The 17,271-nt window shown below is 41.4% G+C and overlaps 1 protein-coding gene across 1 annotated transcript; it reads left to right on the top strand.

The window, feature by feature from the left end:
- The first annotated feature begins 5,016 nt into the window (after positions 1–5,016).
- On the top strand, positions 5,017–17,187 carry thbs4b (thrombospondin 4b). Its single transcript, XM_026355216.1, has 22 exons — positions 5,017–5,339; positions 8,087–8,284; positions 8,558–8,808; positions 8,889–8,991; positions 9,090–9,172; positions 9,255–9,306; positions 9,397–9,548; positions 10,932–11,069; positions 11,340–11,417; positions 11,521–11,673; positions 11,760–11,864; positions 11,956–12,063; positions 12,416–12,575; positions 13,347–13,465; positions 13,641–13,693; positions 13,795–13,988; positions 14,911–15,089; positions 15,231–15,279; positions 15,384–15,580; positions 15,710–15,882; positions 16,144–16,283; positions 16,547–17,187. Exons 1-22 carry the CDS (start codon positions 5,261–5,263, stop codon positions 16,603–16,605), a joined length of 2,823 nt encoding a protein of 940 aa, XP_026211001.1. The 5' UTR covers positions 5,017–5,260; the 3' UTR covers positions 16,606–17,187.
- Positions 17,188–17,271: the final 84 nt, after the last annotated feature.

Here is a 17,271-nt window from a genome sequence, read left to right as displayed (position 1 = left end):
GAGTAGCCTTAAATGCCATATGTGATTTTCCACACACCTATTAGATACCTGTGTAGCAGGGTGATAAATATGACTCTGAGCAATTTGTGTTGCAAAAGAAAATGAAAATGCCCTCTTCATGCTTTGTCTCATGTAACTGTTGAAGGTAGACTGAGAGCAAGACAGAATATGGAAGAAATCTGTTCATTTCCTGGACTGAACTTTAGACATCAGACATCCGTCTCTCTGGGAAATGCATTATCTTCTTTCTCCTATAGTGCTAGACAGGAAAGAGAGAGTCCGGTTTCAAAGAGTTTGGATGTAACAAAAGAATTCAGTCAAACTGGCACGGCATCTGTACCTCAACATGCAAACACGGTCACTAATTTAATCTCAAGCAACTCTGCTTTACCACATGAGGCCCACTTCCCCCTCATGAACCACTTATTATGAGAAATAGTAGGTTATAATTCCACATCTCAGAATGATGTACTCCCACTCGAGAAATCAGACGCATTTTTGTGTTCAGCTTACCAACCCAACAAACTCCTACAGAAACTTTTTCGTTCACATTTGCACAATAAACACGTTCATCTCCAGTATTTGATATTTGCTTCAACAAATTCAGAGTTAAATGTTTGGAGGGGGAAATCACCGCATCTCCTCAGATGTGATTTGACATTCAGCATGCACAATGAATACCCTGCCGGAAACATCTTCAGACGGAGAGTTTTGCATTTTTCATACTCTCTGTCACTCGTGAGAACACGGCAGCAATTTGACTAATCAGCCTCTCATCTGACAAAACACGGAGAGTGACACAAGTTTCTATAGAGTGATTGGTGATGGTTTTTTAATTCCTGGCATGTGCCCAAACGTGCATGTCATCTCGTATCGGCTGTGCCAAATTACACACTGAAAGGGGGCAATAATTGCTTCCACGTGCTGTCTTCCACCTCCTGTGTACACTCCTTTCTTCTTTATAGTAGTCAATCATTGTACCAAACATCTGAACAAGTGACCCAGTGTGCTCACACACGATGTGTTGTTTCCTACCACGCGGCGGACCCTTCCAGTCCCAACATGCTTGGACTCAACATGCCAGAAGTATGAAGGATTAATGAGAGCACCTGGAATAAGAGTCAGTGAAACACAATGATGCGTTGTTCATACTATGTAAACACTCGCTGTAGTGTAGGTGGGTTTTGTACTCACATGCTGAAGCAATTGTTTGTTTCATGTTTTCCTACAAAGGAAGAACATGTTGAGCTGTGTCGCAGTGTTTACATTTTAGAGGAGTTTATAATAGTGTAGTCTAAGTTATAAGGTTTACAACAGAACAGCAAACATGACTCTTATGAAGTGCATCACCTCACCTTTATGACACCAGAATCGGTTTATGTCTCACAGTTTATGCAACTTTCCAAATACATCAATCGAGCATTTACACCAACTTCATGATTACCACTTCCCGCCTGTCCATGACCTGCCTGGGAGCGAGGTTGATCAGAAGAACTACAAACACGTTTGATTTCCAGTGTGGTCAGACAGCACGTCGTCTGAACTAGTTATTACAACAAGCATTTCCTGACACAGAGTTTACATACATGGCGGGTGAGGCTGTACTTAGACACAGCTGTGATTAGAGCTAGATGCTAGCAGTAGAAATAGAGAGCTGTGAGCCACACAGTGGGTCACACAGACATGTCATCAAGGTCATTAAGGAAGATATGTACCAACAAGACTATTGAACCAGCTGGGAAACTGCACTAAATGCACCAGGTCATAAGTAGGTAATGTTTTCAATGCACACGTTCATCTTAGTTTAGTCTTTCAATGTGTTTATACTTGATAATTTGCACTGTACACAAAGCACAGCTGAATTTATGGGAATGTCATTAGTTGTTCAAGTATTTTCTTTTAGATGAATTGAAATTTAGTCCAATGAATGATCTTAACTTGAGCTCCTCACAATGGCACTACGCAGGATCAAAATGATTATTAATTATCCCCTGGGGACCACAATTTAATTTTTTTTTTGTTTTATAAATGTCATGCTGATCCACGTGGGACTTCTAGACAAATGAGCTGTGCTGCTGGCGTGGCTGGACGAGAAAAAGGAAAGAAAAAGGTCAAAGAAATTGGAAAAGGTTGCAGTGGTGTTAAGTATCTACGGTGGTGATTTACAACAGTCTCCATCTACAGCATGAAGTGTGTAGGTGTAGGTGAGACATGCGTTGAAATGTGAGTGAGTGAGAGAGTGTGAATGCATCCAGCTGTGTAAGTGACTGAAGGAGCAGCTGGAGACTCTTGAGATGGTCAGAGAATGAACTCATAGTTTACACATGGCAAAACCATCAGCCGCAACATCTACTGGTGGATTTGCGGGGGCATTCATTACGTACCCTTGCATAATACTTGAGAAATTTAGTGAGACACCAAAACCACATTGTTGTTTTAGAAACAGTATGTTCCCACATCACGGTGAGGTTATTCTGAGAATACCTCTATGCACCTATCATCAATCTTCTAGTATTACAGCCATGTTTTTCCAAAAAGGACCTGAAGGTTTATATTACTGTGTCCACACTGAGACAATTCTGAATGATTTCACAGAGAGATTTGGAGGTGGGCGATTCAGTCAGGTAAACAAAATTCAAAATGAGCTTGTATTTTTCCAAAACCACATTATAAGACTTTTTTGGTCATTTTAAACACAACCCAGACTAATAGTTAAACTCTCATTGAGCTAAAACTAATACGTTGTCGCTGAATACCTTAAGGCCAAAGACAAAATCAGTTTCTCATTTCTAAGTAATTCTCTGCCATATTAGCTCAGAGTGAATTTTCTGATTAACGTCAACTCCTTAATGCTCAGTATATAATTTGTGTCCAAGTATATGCAGTGCTGGATGATTCCAGGAAACGCAACAGCTTTATCCACCACGACACACCAATTTGGCTCAGGAGTCTGCAGTCTACAAATGCTGCAGGATGTGGGTCCATTTATTAAGCCTCTGCCTTGATTCCAGAGTTACTGTCTGTCTACGACCAGAAATTCAGGCAATTTAATGCTGCAATTTCTGGTTTGGATTGAGTCCCCTCTTCCAGACAGGGATGAGGTTTTGATAGATGCTGCACATTTAATGAGGTGTTGAATCAGACCTCTCTGACTTGCTGACTGGCTGCTGTTACTTAACTTCATCAGGTAGGACAGTGCAGAGCTTGTAAGACATTGCATCCTATGGTGTAATGAGCAATTAAACGCTCAGCAATGGAAGGAGACTTATGGTCACTTCCAGCTGTGGTTTGCTATGTCATAAAAGTCTGTGTCAATTCCTCAAACACAAGGGTAAGTTGTTTTATGGACGAGCTTTTCGTGAATAGGCACCTTCATGCTCTCAATTTAATTATTGTTTTCTTTAATACTGAAATCCTGACATGAAAAAAAAGTTTTCCCACATAGTCATAATCCCTAAATGTTATTTCAATTACACGAGGAAATATCACACGAATCAGTAAAATGATAGATTTATGTTTAACATTTGTGTGATGTATAAAGTATTTATGTATTTAAGACAAAAGACCTGCAGTGCAAAACATTTAGAAGCATGAATTTCCTCTTTGTGAGAATGAACACTCTTTATAAAATATTAGTAGATCATGTTTATTAAATGTTGTCATTGGCATTACAATAAAACATTTTCTTTCTTTGTTTGTTCCATATGCTTCATATTACTACAGTACCTTTAATCATCTCTGCTACTGTATCTGCGTGACGGACCTCCCCAGAGAACAAAAATAACATTTAATGCATAAAACCAGGGCAACTGCATTTTACTGATTGTTAATTAGTGTGTTTTTGTCATTGTGGTTTGAGAAATGCTATAATCCTTGGTGTCTGTTACAAACTAGCTGTGTCTCAGGATTCGGTCATATCTGTATCACGAATGAAAATAGTCAGGACATGGTGTCAGACACATTTGGGGTTTGGTCAGACACATTTGGGGTTTGGTTTTATCTACGAGCAGTGTTCACTGACCTCATCAACCACACTACGATGTGACTCAGTCCAGGTTCTCCAGCAGGATAATGTGGTCTAGCGAGCTCCTGGCTGCAGCTGCCATGCATGGAGGTCTGTGGGGGTTTCTGTGGTCCAGAACCCGACACAACTGTGGGGGATCATTCTGAAAACCAATCAGAGAACAGATAAAATTCTGGGTGTCCTGCTCCTGACTGTATTGAGTCTGCATCAGTGTAGAGCAGAAAACCAGAGGTGAAGTATGCAGATTGCCCAGAAGAACACCTATGGTAGATGTGGAAACTGTGATTCATTTGCTGCTGTTTGTTGCTATAGATACTTGTGTTTATCGTCTTGAAGCCACTGAGATTTGGCTCTTTTTGAATTAGTAAAGGATTCAAACGTCATTAATACACATACACACTCCTTTTTTAATGCTCAATAGTACTCACCCATGAAATGAGGCTTGGTTGGCTTAAAGAAATAAGATGCAACAGGCAAAGGAAGAGGGAAAAATAAACATCATTAAGACCTGAACCTCCTCCTCTCTGCCAAATGTGGCAAAGCTCACAGTGGCAGACATGCTGACGACCCAGAGGCCGTATGAGCCAGCAGACTGTCAGAAGTTCTGCTGGCCGGTTGTAAAGACATGGGCTCATTTCCTGACTTTGCCCAGGGATGGAAGGGGGAAACAAGGGCACATAGGGAAGGTGTCACATCTGATCCCCGGAAGGAGGGAGCAAGAATATCTTTGTTTAAGTCAGAGTGTGAAAAAGAAATACTAAAGGTTTATTTGCTGGAGGTGGGGAAGACAATTTCAGAAATTCACCTCAAGCATAAACTCGAAGTCTAAAAATATTCCAGTCTGGGTTCCTAATCCAGACAATGTGTGTATGTACAGTACATTTGTATAAGAGGCTGTGGGAATTGGTAGCAGCTTGGAGCAATAGTTTCCCCAGGTCACTCCTTCTCTGCATGGGGCTGTCTGAGGAAGGTTTTAAAAGCAGGTCCTGGCACTGATGCTCCTCCCTCAGTAAGACTCCTGTGATCCTCTCTTCACATTCAGACACACACAAAAAACTCTCAGCAGCTTTTATTAGGCTTAACATGGCAGTCTCGACTCACTTCTGATTCAAAAAGGAGGCAAGGACATAAACGCACCACTCATAGCCGGTCCAGACATACGGGAAACTGCCACTGTCTCATACTGATAAGTCACTACAGAGAAACTGCTGATCTGGGACCAGTTAGACTGACAAAATGGGTTTATGGACAACTCTGATTCTGGCCTTGCAGCTGCTATTAAAACTGAGTTCACATGTGGAAGCCCAGGCTTTGGGTAAGTGTTAATTTAAAGTGGTTAAACTTCCTTTTTATATCACTAATTTCAATGTCATAACACTTTTTGTAAAATGTGTTGCGTTATTATGTGAACTGTGGTTTCTGCTGAGAACGAGAAACATTTGAGAAATGAAAATGATCAGTTTAGGTTTTTTATTTAAACCTAATCACACACACAAAGGAAGAAGTCTCATTCCATTTTATTTAACACCGCATTTTTCTGACATCCCACCTGTGATGCAATCCTTCATTTTCCTCATCTGTCAAGAAAGATTTAATGACTTCACCAGTGGGTAATTTTTACACACTATGTATGAGTTCAGTGCATAATGGATAAAGCAGAAACTGTGAAAGAGAATATCACATGCAGACCCAAGGAACACAAAGGATTAGACACGGTGTGTGATAGTCACTGAGGTGCAAATAAAATGCTAAATATGTGTAAAAAGAATTCAATACATTCGTGTGGGAGAGGATAAAAAAATAAATTAAAATAAAGGTAGACAGAGTTTTACACTCACATTCTTTCTGCAAAAGTAAAGTCAACCTGTTTTCTGATATCTATCAAGTGGGACCTGCCTGATTACTTAAGCTCAGGAGGTTCAGCTTTCCGTCTCGTATAAATTTAAACAGCGGCCCCAACGGGGTCACACACACGGGAATAATCAGACATGATCTGTGCTCAGGATTGAACTTCAAGTCACATATACACACAGACTCAGGGTCACACACAAACTTGTTCAAAGTCACACAAGGTGGAGCTGCAGCAGACTTATACAACTGTACAATTACAGTACACTAAACCCTTCATGCTTCCAATAAGCCCTACAATCTTTTGGCAATAGCTGCCTTGTGTTGTGTATTAAACAAGTGCAGATTAATGGAATTCATTGTCTATGATTTCCCTTGCAAATGGCTCATTGTCTGGATGACTGGAATTCACTGTGCTCCAAAGGATTGAGACCAATTTAAAGCTGAAGCAACTAAGCTTTTAGCAGCAGCTAGTCTATCTTTGTAATGGTTTTGGGGGTTGTTGATCAATATCAGTGTCTCAAAGATGACATCACCATGAGCTGCAATTACTGGAATCTGAAACTCACTTTCTACTCCAGACACGAGAAGTCGCTACAGTCAAAATGTGCATGTGGGACAGTGTCAAAGAACTAAAGTTTCTCTTAAATGTGCAGTTTCCCTTTGCTCTGTGGAGCTCTGTGGTGAGTTTGTCTTGGTTCACTCTCACTGCTTTCAGGAAGCAGCTGTTTTTAGCAAAATACTCTAAAAACCCACTTTACACCACCAAACAGCCGACAGACACAGTTGGCGACTAGTTCATGAACATACAGTGGTTAATCTGTTAACAGTTAAAGACAGAGTTACCAAAAAATCATTATAATTACAAACTTCAATGTTTTTGTCTTAAGCAAAGACAGCATAATACTACTATTATTAATGTTGTGTTGCTAAAGTGTTCACAGTTTATGTCACGTGCTGGTCTTAATGGTAGAATAACATCATAACTGCTGGTGGTTTAACTCTAAACATGTAACTACAATAAATCACAGCTGTCCACATACAAACTCACGAGTGTGAAGCATTTGTTAAGCACTAAAATGAAGAATGTCCATTTGTAGCTACAATGGTAATCTATAATCATGACAGATTTATATACTGGTGTTAGGGAGAGGACAATGCTCTGGATTACTTCACAGCTTTCAGCAGAACCAGTTTTACGAAGCTTGAAATCAGAGGTTAATCAGGGGGTGAAGTGAAGCACTTTCTCAGGATCTCTGGAGTAAGACGACCCTGACCCTCACAAAGCTCTCTGCCCAGAAGACTTATGAACAGCAGGACTGTGTGTTTTATGTTTTTATGTATAGTGTGTGTGTGTGTGTGTGTGCGTGATTCTAAAACCATGAAGCGTGCAATGAGGTTTATTGGTTCTAGAGATCTATGTGTTTGTGCAACATCCAACATTGGCAATCGAGAATACAGAAGCCTCATCTGATTTTTCTGACACTGTGTAACCAGGAATTTTTAGTGACTTAGACACATTTAATTGCCCACATTTTTAAACCCCTATGTTGTACTGATAATTGTGCTGGATGAAACTCGAGGGACCACAGGCAAAAGAGAGATCAAAGAAATAAGGAGAGATCTCGTCTGGGAATCATGCCTCACAATCTTGGCCGAGCACAGCGAGTCTCTGGGAGCAATTTTGCTCCCTCACGATAGAGGGCCTTGCTGACTGCTTTCAGGGTATTTGTGTATTCATGATGTGTACAGATGGTGGACTAGAGATTTACTACAGTCCTCTTGTGGCCTGCCCAGCTCCCAAGTCACTTTATTAAAAGACAACCCTAAGCATGAGTGCAAGTGTGTCTCTGGCATTTTACTCCCACTAAGGAGCCTGTCAGGAGTTATGCCTGAATTCTGCCATCCCATTCACATCCATTTTGTCAGCTGAGCATCTTTAATAAAGATCTAACCAAAAATGATCAAAACACCAGTCACAGTATGTAACTCGTATTTAGAAATACACCTCCTTGTCATTTCTCTGAGCTAACTTTGCCTGTTTGTTCTGATTGACAAGAGCAACAAACACAGCGTCGACATTATCATCATCATCTTCTTGTCAACTCAGGACGTGTTTACTGCAGGAACAGCGCCCAGGTCGTAAATATTCATATCTCATCATCCATTACTCATGTGCTTTACCGCTTCCCGCTTTCCCATCCTTGTCAACAGTCTACGATCTGCTCACCTCACCTGATTGCCTCCCAGACCTGCTGCAGGGGGGTCTGGCTGAGCAAGGGGTAAATGAGGCTTTCATCCTAACCTCCTTCAAGCTGCAGCCCAAGTCAGGTACCACTGTGTTTGGCCTGTACAACCCAAGGGACAACAGCAAGTACTTTGAGTTTACTGTGATGGGGAAGCTCAACAGAGGTAAGAGAGCATGACATGGGCTCTAATGCTATGGCACTCTCAGTAATTTTTACATTACAATCACTGTGTTGTATTCTGTCAAGTCTCCAGGTAATCACTACAAAATCAGTGCATTTAGCTTCTTTCGCTCATTGTTTCCTTTCACTTTTCACCACTATCATCAACTTTTTTCCAACAGGCAGCTTGTTTTGAGTGAAAAAGCACCCTCTCTTCTTTCCTTATCTCTTCCTTTGCTACCACAGCTTCTTTTTCTCCTTCTTTGTCCTCTCACAGCTGTGTTACGCTACCTGCGGAGTGACAAGAGGATGAGCTCAGTAACCTTCAACAACCTGGTGTTGGCAGACGGCCAGCAACACCGACTGTTGTTCCACCTGCGGGGACTGCAGCAGCAGGGGCCAGGCGGGGTAGAGCTGCATCTGGACTGCAGACTGGTGGAGACAGTGAGGGATCTCCCTGCTGCCTTCCAGGGTTTGCCAGCAGGGTACGGGATGGTGGAGCTGAAGACCATGCAAGCCAGAGAGCAGGTGACCCCTCACTTATAGTATTACCACACAACAATGCATATGTTTCTGTCTCAATAATCATCCTGGATGTTTTCTAACAGGAGAGTTTAGATGAGCTCAAGCTAGTGGTTGGAGACTCCTTTGAGAATGTTGCTTCATTACAAGACTGCCATTTCCAACAAAGAGACTCGGTCCAAACTCTCGGTAAGATTATTTCTGTGAAGTAAACGACCACAGATAATTAACAGTCTTGTTGATGCCAAAGGAAACAAACAAACAAACAAACTGTCACTTCTTTGTAGGGGTCAACACAAAACAGCTGTCCAATCAAATGCTGGAGTTAACAAAAGTGATAAACGAGCTGAAAGATGTCCTCATTCAGCAGGTAAATATGTCTAACAGTTATTCAGAGGCACCGCCGATGCACCCCAGCTGCTTCTAAACATGTATGTTTGACCACTCTGCAGGTCAAAGAGACCTCCTTTCTCAGAAACACCATCTCAGAGTGTCAAGCCTGTGGTAAGACAATAAGATAAACAGTAAGATGCTGCTTACAGAAAAACATGGGACGTAGACTAAAGGGTTGTGATTTTCCTCTATTATTTAAAGGTCTGGGTGGAACTGAGGTCGTAAAACCAAGGTGTGTCCCGGGTGTCTGTTTCCGTGACGATATGTGTATAGAAACAGTGGATGGTGTTGAATGTGGACCGTGTCCCGATGGGTACACGGGGGATGGTTTCAACTGCGATGATGTAGATGAGGTAGGACTCTCTCTCTCTTTCTCTCTCTCTCTCTCTCTGTGTCTCTGTGTGTTTCTGTGTCTTTACCCTTGTATGAATCAATATGTGTTTCGGCCTGACTGCAGAGTAAGGACATTACTGTGGCCGTGAGCCCAGGTGTTCTCCTTAATCTCTTCAATTTGAGGGCTAGAACTTAGATTTTATAGTGAAACTACCTGCACCAAGACATAAAGTATAAAGATAAAGTTGGTCTATACAGACAAAAAAATCCATCACCTATACTGTGTCTATAACTAGACTTCAGCATTGCAGCACCATCGCATTCTGGTTTGAGGCTTTATTAAACGCACCACTTACCTTCGAATTTTAACTGAAACGATGCCTCAAGGAAAAATCCTTGAACTGTAGCTGTGTTGATGATAATGATTGAAATCTTTTTGTGACTTGCTGCCTGTGTATAAAACAGGTATTTTGTCCGCTTACCTTACTTTCAATGGCCAAGTGATACAGAAGTGAACACAAACGTGTGTACTTTGCAGTTTTTGTTCATTTCCCATGAGGTAATCAGGGCCTCGGGCTCTGCGTCTATTGACAAAGTTTATCTATTCACACAGAAACACTGCCACTGTGTAGACAAACTACTAGACTGTGAATCAGTATCACTTTTGATAAAAGTAGTTTTAGACACTTGCCTTTATCCAAAACAATCTCAGCAGAGAGGTGGCAGCTAATTATATGAGAATGAGGGAGAATGGCAGCCCACAGAGGTCAAAATGCATCTGCTGAAGGTCACTATGATAGTTATACTATGTACTAATACTTGGTCTTGGAATGATGGTCTCTGAAGTGTTTTGTTTTTCAAGATAAGTTCTGAGTGAGGTGACAAGTTTAAATGTTTTGAATAATTCAGAACTGGGATTTCCAAGTCTCAAATGGTACATGACAAATGTCACAGGTTGACTTCATTAAGTTTTGGGGAGTTAGACAATGAATCTGGCAGTGGGATCATCAATTTGCACACAAGGTCTGTGGTGCATTGCGGTTTATGGGCTAAAACTGCAGGTAAAGGTAAAAATTTGGGACTTTATTGAAAGTGTGGTTGAAACCTAATGTCCTCATAATAGTGGAAGTACATGGCTCTGTGTATTTGTGTGTGTGTGTTTGTGTGTGTGTGTGTGTGTGTGTGTGTGTGTGTGTGTGTGTGTGTGTGTGTGTGTGTGTGTGTGTGTGTGTGCCTGTCTTTTCGTGTTTGCGCTGACCTCTTTTTTAAGGTCTGGCCCCTTCAGCATTCTCTGCTTTGCATGAGCAAAAGTGTCATCAAACCTAAAAGCTTTTGAGGAGAAGCCCTGTAAGGACCACATATATTTTGCAGCTTCAACAGAGCTCATGTCCTCCTTTCTGCAGTGCCAGTTTAACCCCTGCTTCCCTGGAGTGAAGTGTGTGAACACCGCCCCAGGCTTCCGCTGTGAGGCCTGTCCGCTGGGCTACAGCGGTCTGCCAGTGGAAGGTGTGGGTGTCCTGTTCGCCCAGACCAACAAACAGGTAAAAGAGTGGAGACAGTACAGAGAACAGATAAAAACAAAAAGAAATGCCCACTATTTACAGCATATTTCAAAAAAGACACATATAAACCTGCCAGCGAATACAGCTCTCAGATTACAGTGTCATTTATTACATATGAATAAAATATTTACTTGTCACTACTTACTGCATCAATGTAGTCTGACAAAAAGGAAAGGTAGGAAGATAAAGTGTAAAATAATCTTTTGGATGATTTCACATCTCACATCAGGCTCTTATTTCACACTACAGGTCTGCGATGACATTGACGAATGTAAAGGACCTAACAACGGAGGCTGCACTGCAAACTCAATCTGTCACAACTCTGTGGTAAGATTACTGCACCTGCTATCAAGGGCATTCATTTAATTTCTGTGACTTTCTAATTGCTGTCCAAATAAGCTGATGAACAGCTGGCATCATTCCGACACAGGGCTCTTATCACTGTGGCAGCTGTAAGTCAGGTTTCACAGGAGATCAGGTGAAGGGCTGTAAGCCGGCGATCAGCTGCGGTAACAGCCTGACCAACCCCTGTGATGTCAATGCACAGTGTTTTGTAGAAAGAGACGGATCAGTCTCTTGTCAGGTAGGATTTTACACCATTCACATTCCTGCACACACGCTATACATAGGCACGTTGTCACTTACTTGCTGTTTGATTTGCCTTGTCAGTGTGGAATTGGCTGGGCTGGTAATGGCTACCTGTGCGGGAAAGATACTGACATTGATGGATACCCAGATGAGAAACTCAAATGCAAGGATGCGAACTGTAAAAAGGTAACCAATGTCAAACCTGTCAGCAAATGCGACGTTGTGGTTGATAAAAAGGCCTTTTTTTTCTTTCTGTTACTGAAACTTCTCTTCACAGGATAACTGTGTCTTCGTTCCTAACTCCGGTCAAGAGGATGCAGACAGGGATGGTCATGGAGACGCATGTGATGATGATGCAGATGGTGATGGTATTCCGAACGTTCAGGTTGGTTTAAATGTATAGTGCAGCACACAGGGGCTGCACCGGAGGATTGTTTTCTTGATAAATCATATAAGGACCAACTGTAAATAATGCAAATCACAGTTCAAAGCCACTATGTCTTTAAACGATAATTGATTCACCAAATCACAAGTATGGTTCATTAATCAACTAATGAATTACTAAACTCATTGTTTCAGCTTCATGCACAAACATCACATTTGCAAGCAAAACCCCTTTTTTTTAACCAGCTCACACATTTGTCACACAAGACCAAACACATGCACACGCAAGCTTGTCCACTGACACAAAGACACATGCTGTGAGTGAGACCTTTGTGCGTCTCTGTCTGTCTCAGGACAACTGCTGGTTAAAGCCCAACGTGGACCAGAAGAACAGTGATAAGGACAGCCACGGAGATGCCTGTGACAACTGTCGCATGGTGGAGAACCCTGACCAGCGGGATACTGACGGCGACGGCAAGGGGGATGCTTGTGATGACGACATGGATGGAGATGGTATGGGGAGAAATTACATCACCAACACTGACGCTCATAGTTATATAACCGACACCACTGAAGGCATTCACTGTTATGACTTATTACTGTGTTTTCTCCTTCACATTTTGAATTATACAGAAACCACACTCATGCAGACAGACTTTACACCCAATTATGTAGCCTGTCTTTCAAAATCATGTTGTATAAATTTATTACAGACACTTTTTTAAGCCAAATGAGCACGAGACACAGCACTGCAAAAAAAAAACTGTCAAAACCAATAGCAGCACGACCCCATAGACGGACAGATGCTTTGATCATGCACCAGTCTAATTACACCTTAAAAAAAACACAGGAGTTAAGATTAGTTTTTCCTCCATCACTGTTGCCTGGCTTTTATACATTTGTGGTGCTGCTACTGCCTCCATGTGATGAATAAAAAATAGCTTCTGCACACAAACCTCTGTTCACCTACATAGCAAATGCAACAGTGCAACCTAGTGGCGATACACAAAACAACATGTTGTTGATCACACAGCAAAATCGTGTCCTCAACCCCAAAGTGATGTTTTTAAGTTGCTTAATTTGTCTGTGAAACAGTTTAGTACCTAAATATATCCAGTTTACTTTTAATTAAGAGTCAGAAATACAGTAAATCTGACACAATACAACTACAAAATGTTCAGACTTACTGCAGTTACACATAACAACAATCTTTATTTACTTCTGTAAAAGAATATAGACTTATCTTGCCTGCTAAGTAACAATTATGGTCTCCTCTTCAATCAGGTCTAAAGAACTTCCTGGACAACTGCCAGCGTGTCCAGAACAGAGACCAGCTGGACCGGGATGGAGACGGAGTGGGAGACGCCTGCGACAGCTGCCCTGACATTCCCAACCCGAACCAGGTCAGTCAGAGCTAAATAGATTGATTTGTGGTAGTAGCAATTGAGTATTTCCTTCAAGGCTTCACTTACACAGCAAATTCATAAAATGAATCACGTGTTGTTTTCTAGATTAGGTTTTTTAGATTAAAGTGAGATTATAACCTTCTGTTTGGAGTTAACTCTGCTCTTGTTTCAGTCTGATGTTGATAACGACCTGGTTGGAGACTCCTGTGACACAAACCAAGACAGGTAATAATACAGTCTGTCTCTACTGTAAGATGGTAACTTGTGAATGTGAGAGTTTTTCTACAGCTTTTACTTACATCACGTTATTATCACTTCCCATGTAGTGATGGCGACGGTCACCAGGATACCAAGGACAACTGCCCATTTGTGATTAATAGCTCTCAGCTGGACACCGACAAAGACGGGCTGGGTGATGAGTGTGACGATGACGACGACAATGATGGGATCCCGGACATCATCCCACCTGGACCTGACAACTGCCGGCTGGTGCCAAACCCTGACCAGATTGATGATAACAGTGAGCCTCAAATACAAAGCTCATTCATACACAGCACCATGAAAACAGTTTACAGAACTATCCAGATTTTATTGTTGAAATCTTTGGCAGAAAACCAGCTTGATGCTCAGAGATAAATGTTCATAATTTAACTTCAGTGTCCAATATGTCCCTGAAGTGTTTCCCACTGACCTTTACATGTAATTTTGAGTTCCAATTATACACCCACTCAGATCAAGGAGATCAACCACTTAAGTGGCAATTTTGATCAGTAAAGCATCATCTATTTTATATCCAGTTCTCAATTTCTAAAGGCAAGGCAGCGTTGATGGGTAGTGAAGGAGTGTTTCTTGGAATCATATGGTCAATTGTGTACGGAGGATGTACGTCTCTCTTTTTGCATTGTGATATATTTTGCATTTGCTTGTTAATGCTCAGGCATCATTTTAGTGTATTCACAGTGTAAAAAGTCAATCACGCCACCAGCACTGAGACACAGTTCTGTGATTATTGTCTCCCTATTTAATAATCCAAACTATTAGACAGAACTTCACATCACACAGTGCACAATAGGAAAACAGATGAGCATTACACCACATGGCATTATACTCTTTTTTACTGTGGCAAAGGCAGTATAGCAGTTTATAATTCATAAAACACAGTGGGATGCAGACCAGACTGAGCATTAATACATGTCCAAGTAAATGCAGCACACAATACAGCCTTGTTCTTCTGCTCAAACGTAACTATTCCTTTAAGAAAGAGACATCATCTGGCCTCAGCAGGATGTTTTATATTCTGGCCTTGCACCTCTGCAGCTTCTGAAGGATAAGTTCTTTTGGAAGCAGGCTTATGATATTTTTGTAATGGCTGGCTGAAATTGTCTCTGCAATTATTTTTCCACACATATTTGACACTAAACCCTTTCTCTGGTGTCCCTCAGGTGATGGAGTTGGAGATGTGTGTGAGTCTGACTTTGACCAAGACAAGGTGATTGACAGGATTGACAATTGTCCCGAGAATGCTGAGATTACCTTGACGGACTTCAGAGCCTACCAGACGGTGGTGCTGGACCCTGAGGGTGATGCTCAGATTGATCCCAACTGGGTTGTTTTGAACCAGGTGAGATTACTGAGAGTGCTGAGGCTTTCATCTTTAAGCACAGTGGCTGTATCAAAGCAGCTATGAGCAGTTTTCTCAAAACAATAATATACCAAATGACAAAATTCATCATTAACAGCTCTCTCTCTCCTTCTCTAACAGGGAATGGAAATTGTTCAGACCATGAATAGTGACCCAGGACTCGCTGTTGGTACGATTTATCTTCTTTATAAGTTGAATATCCATTACTAGGACACATATTGTTCTCTTAAAAATCCCACTTGACCATAAATAATCCTCTATTTCTGTTGTCAGGTTACACTGCTTTCAGTGGAGTGGACTTCGAGGGCACGTTTCACGTGAATACAGTGACTGATGATGACTATGCCGGCTTCATCTTTGGCTACCAGGACTCGTCTTCCTTTTACGTCGTGATGTGGAAGCAGACTGAACAGACCTACTGGCAGGCGACACCCTTCAGAGCTGTGGCCGAGCCGGGCATCCAGCTAAAGGTGAAGTCATGTCACGAATCCCCAGCAGCAGATTCACATTCATCTATTTTTAACCGCTGACATATTTTGCCACATTTCTGTCTTTCGCTTGTCTGTGTGCGTCCCCACCCACTTCTCTGTGTCTGTCAGGCTGTAAAGTCTAGAACAGGACCTGGGGAGCACTTGAGAAACTCGCTGTGGCACACAGGAGACACCAACGACCAGGTGCGTCTGCTGTGGAAGGACCCAAGGAATGTGGGCTGGAAGGACAAAGTGTCCTACCGCTGGTACCTGCAGCACCGCCCACAGGTCGGATACATCAGGTATGACACACGTTTAGATATTTCTCTAAATATGGAGTCATGCAAACTTCCCACAGCTGAAACTATTTACTTCTGTTGTTTAAAGGAATAGTTCGACATTTTAGGAAATGCACTTCATTTGATAATAATAATAAGATACCTGTTTCAATCTGATTATTCTAAGTAAAAATGTATTTTCCAACATGTTGTGTGGAACACAAAACAGAGACCAAGAATAAAAAAACAACAACAATTCAAAAATACCTGTGGTGCTTTGTTTAGGGCGAGGTTTTATGAGGGAACTGAGCTGGTTGCAGACTCTGGAGTGACTATTGACACGACCATGAGAGGAGGACGACTTGGCGTGTTCTGTTTCTCACAAGAAAACATCATCTGGTCCAATCTGAAATATCGCTGCAATGGTAAGAACAATATTCATCAAATGCACCCTTTGTATGTGTTTTTATGTTTCCTAATGTGAGGTTTTCGTATGGCCTGTTCCAGTAACGAATATATAACAAACATACAAATCCTCCTTAATTATGAGTGTTTGAAAACTGGGCCCGTTCTACTTTTTATTTTGTCGTTACATAAACCAGACTACAGCTGTGAATAGAAACAGTTTAACTTCACTCGGTTCTACATTCAGAGCTTGTGTCGCTGACCTTTCTTGTCTCTCCCACAGATACCATCCCCGAGGATTTCCAGGAGTTCAGCACTCAGCACGGCGTTGACTCACTCTGAAGTCAAGAAAATAAACAAATAAATAAAAAGATGACACCAGCTCTCCAAAGACTTCTGCGTGTGGGTGTGTAAGTGTGTGTGTGAGAGTGGGAGCATGGGAGTGGACGTGTGTGGGTGTCTGTTCATCTGAGTATTGATGTGTACAGTTTCTGTGCATATGTGGTCACTATCTTTGTACTGTATGTGCTTATTATCATGTCGGATTCCTATTCTGTTTAATCATTTCTTAAAGACTCCAGACTGAGAACATGTCAGCTCCTGTCTAACGTTATAAAAACGACCAGCAGATTGCTCAGCCTTAATCTCATACTGATGTGTCCCATATTTTGATCATACATGGGTTATTTTATATTGTGTTTAACTATCAGCATGGTATTTTTACTCCTTTTGTGGAGGCAGTGAACAGTCCAAGTTTTGTATGACTCAGATTCTGCCTTTTCTCACTGAAGATGTTTAACTCAAAGCTCAGTGTAACTTTATTTTCTTCTGCCATAATTTGGTCTTTAGGATCATGATTATTTTATATCTTTGTAGCCATGAACCATGTTCAACATAAAAGCGTTATAAACATATTGAAATCCATGTCAGTGGTTTTATAATTTATCAGAATTCATCTATTTCTATTTTAAAACATTACATTGTTTTAATGTTTAGATGTGTTTTTAT

This window comes from Anabas testudineus, chromosome 12 (genome assembly GCF_900324465.2).
Source record: "Anabas testudineus chromosome 12, fAnaTes1.2, whole genome shotgun sequence".
NCBI lineage: Eukaryota > Metazoa > Chordata > Actinopteri > Anabantiformes > Anabantidae > Anabas > Anabas testudineus.
This window is presented reverse-complemented; position numbering and strand designations above follow the sequence as displayed.

Bases quoted from the DNA above. Each gene is read 5' to 3' on its own strand.
- thbs4b (XM_026355216.1), top strand. From the start codon at position 5,261: ATGGGTTTATGGACAACTCTGATTCTGGCCTTGCAGCTGCTATTAAAA. The intron at 11,418-11,520 runs GTAAGATTACTG...ATTCCGACACAG, and splicing joins CAATCTGTCACAACTCTGTG to GGCTCTTATCACTGTGGCAG. The intron at 15,883-16,143 runs GTATGACACACG...TGCTTTGTTTAG, and splicing joins CCACAGGTCGGATACATCAG to GGCGAGGTTTTATGAGGGAA.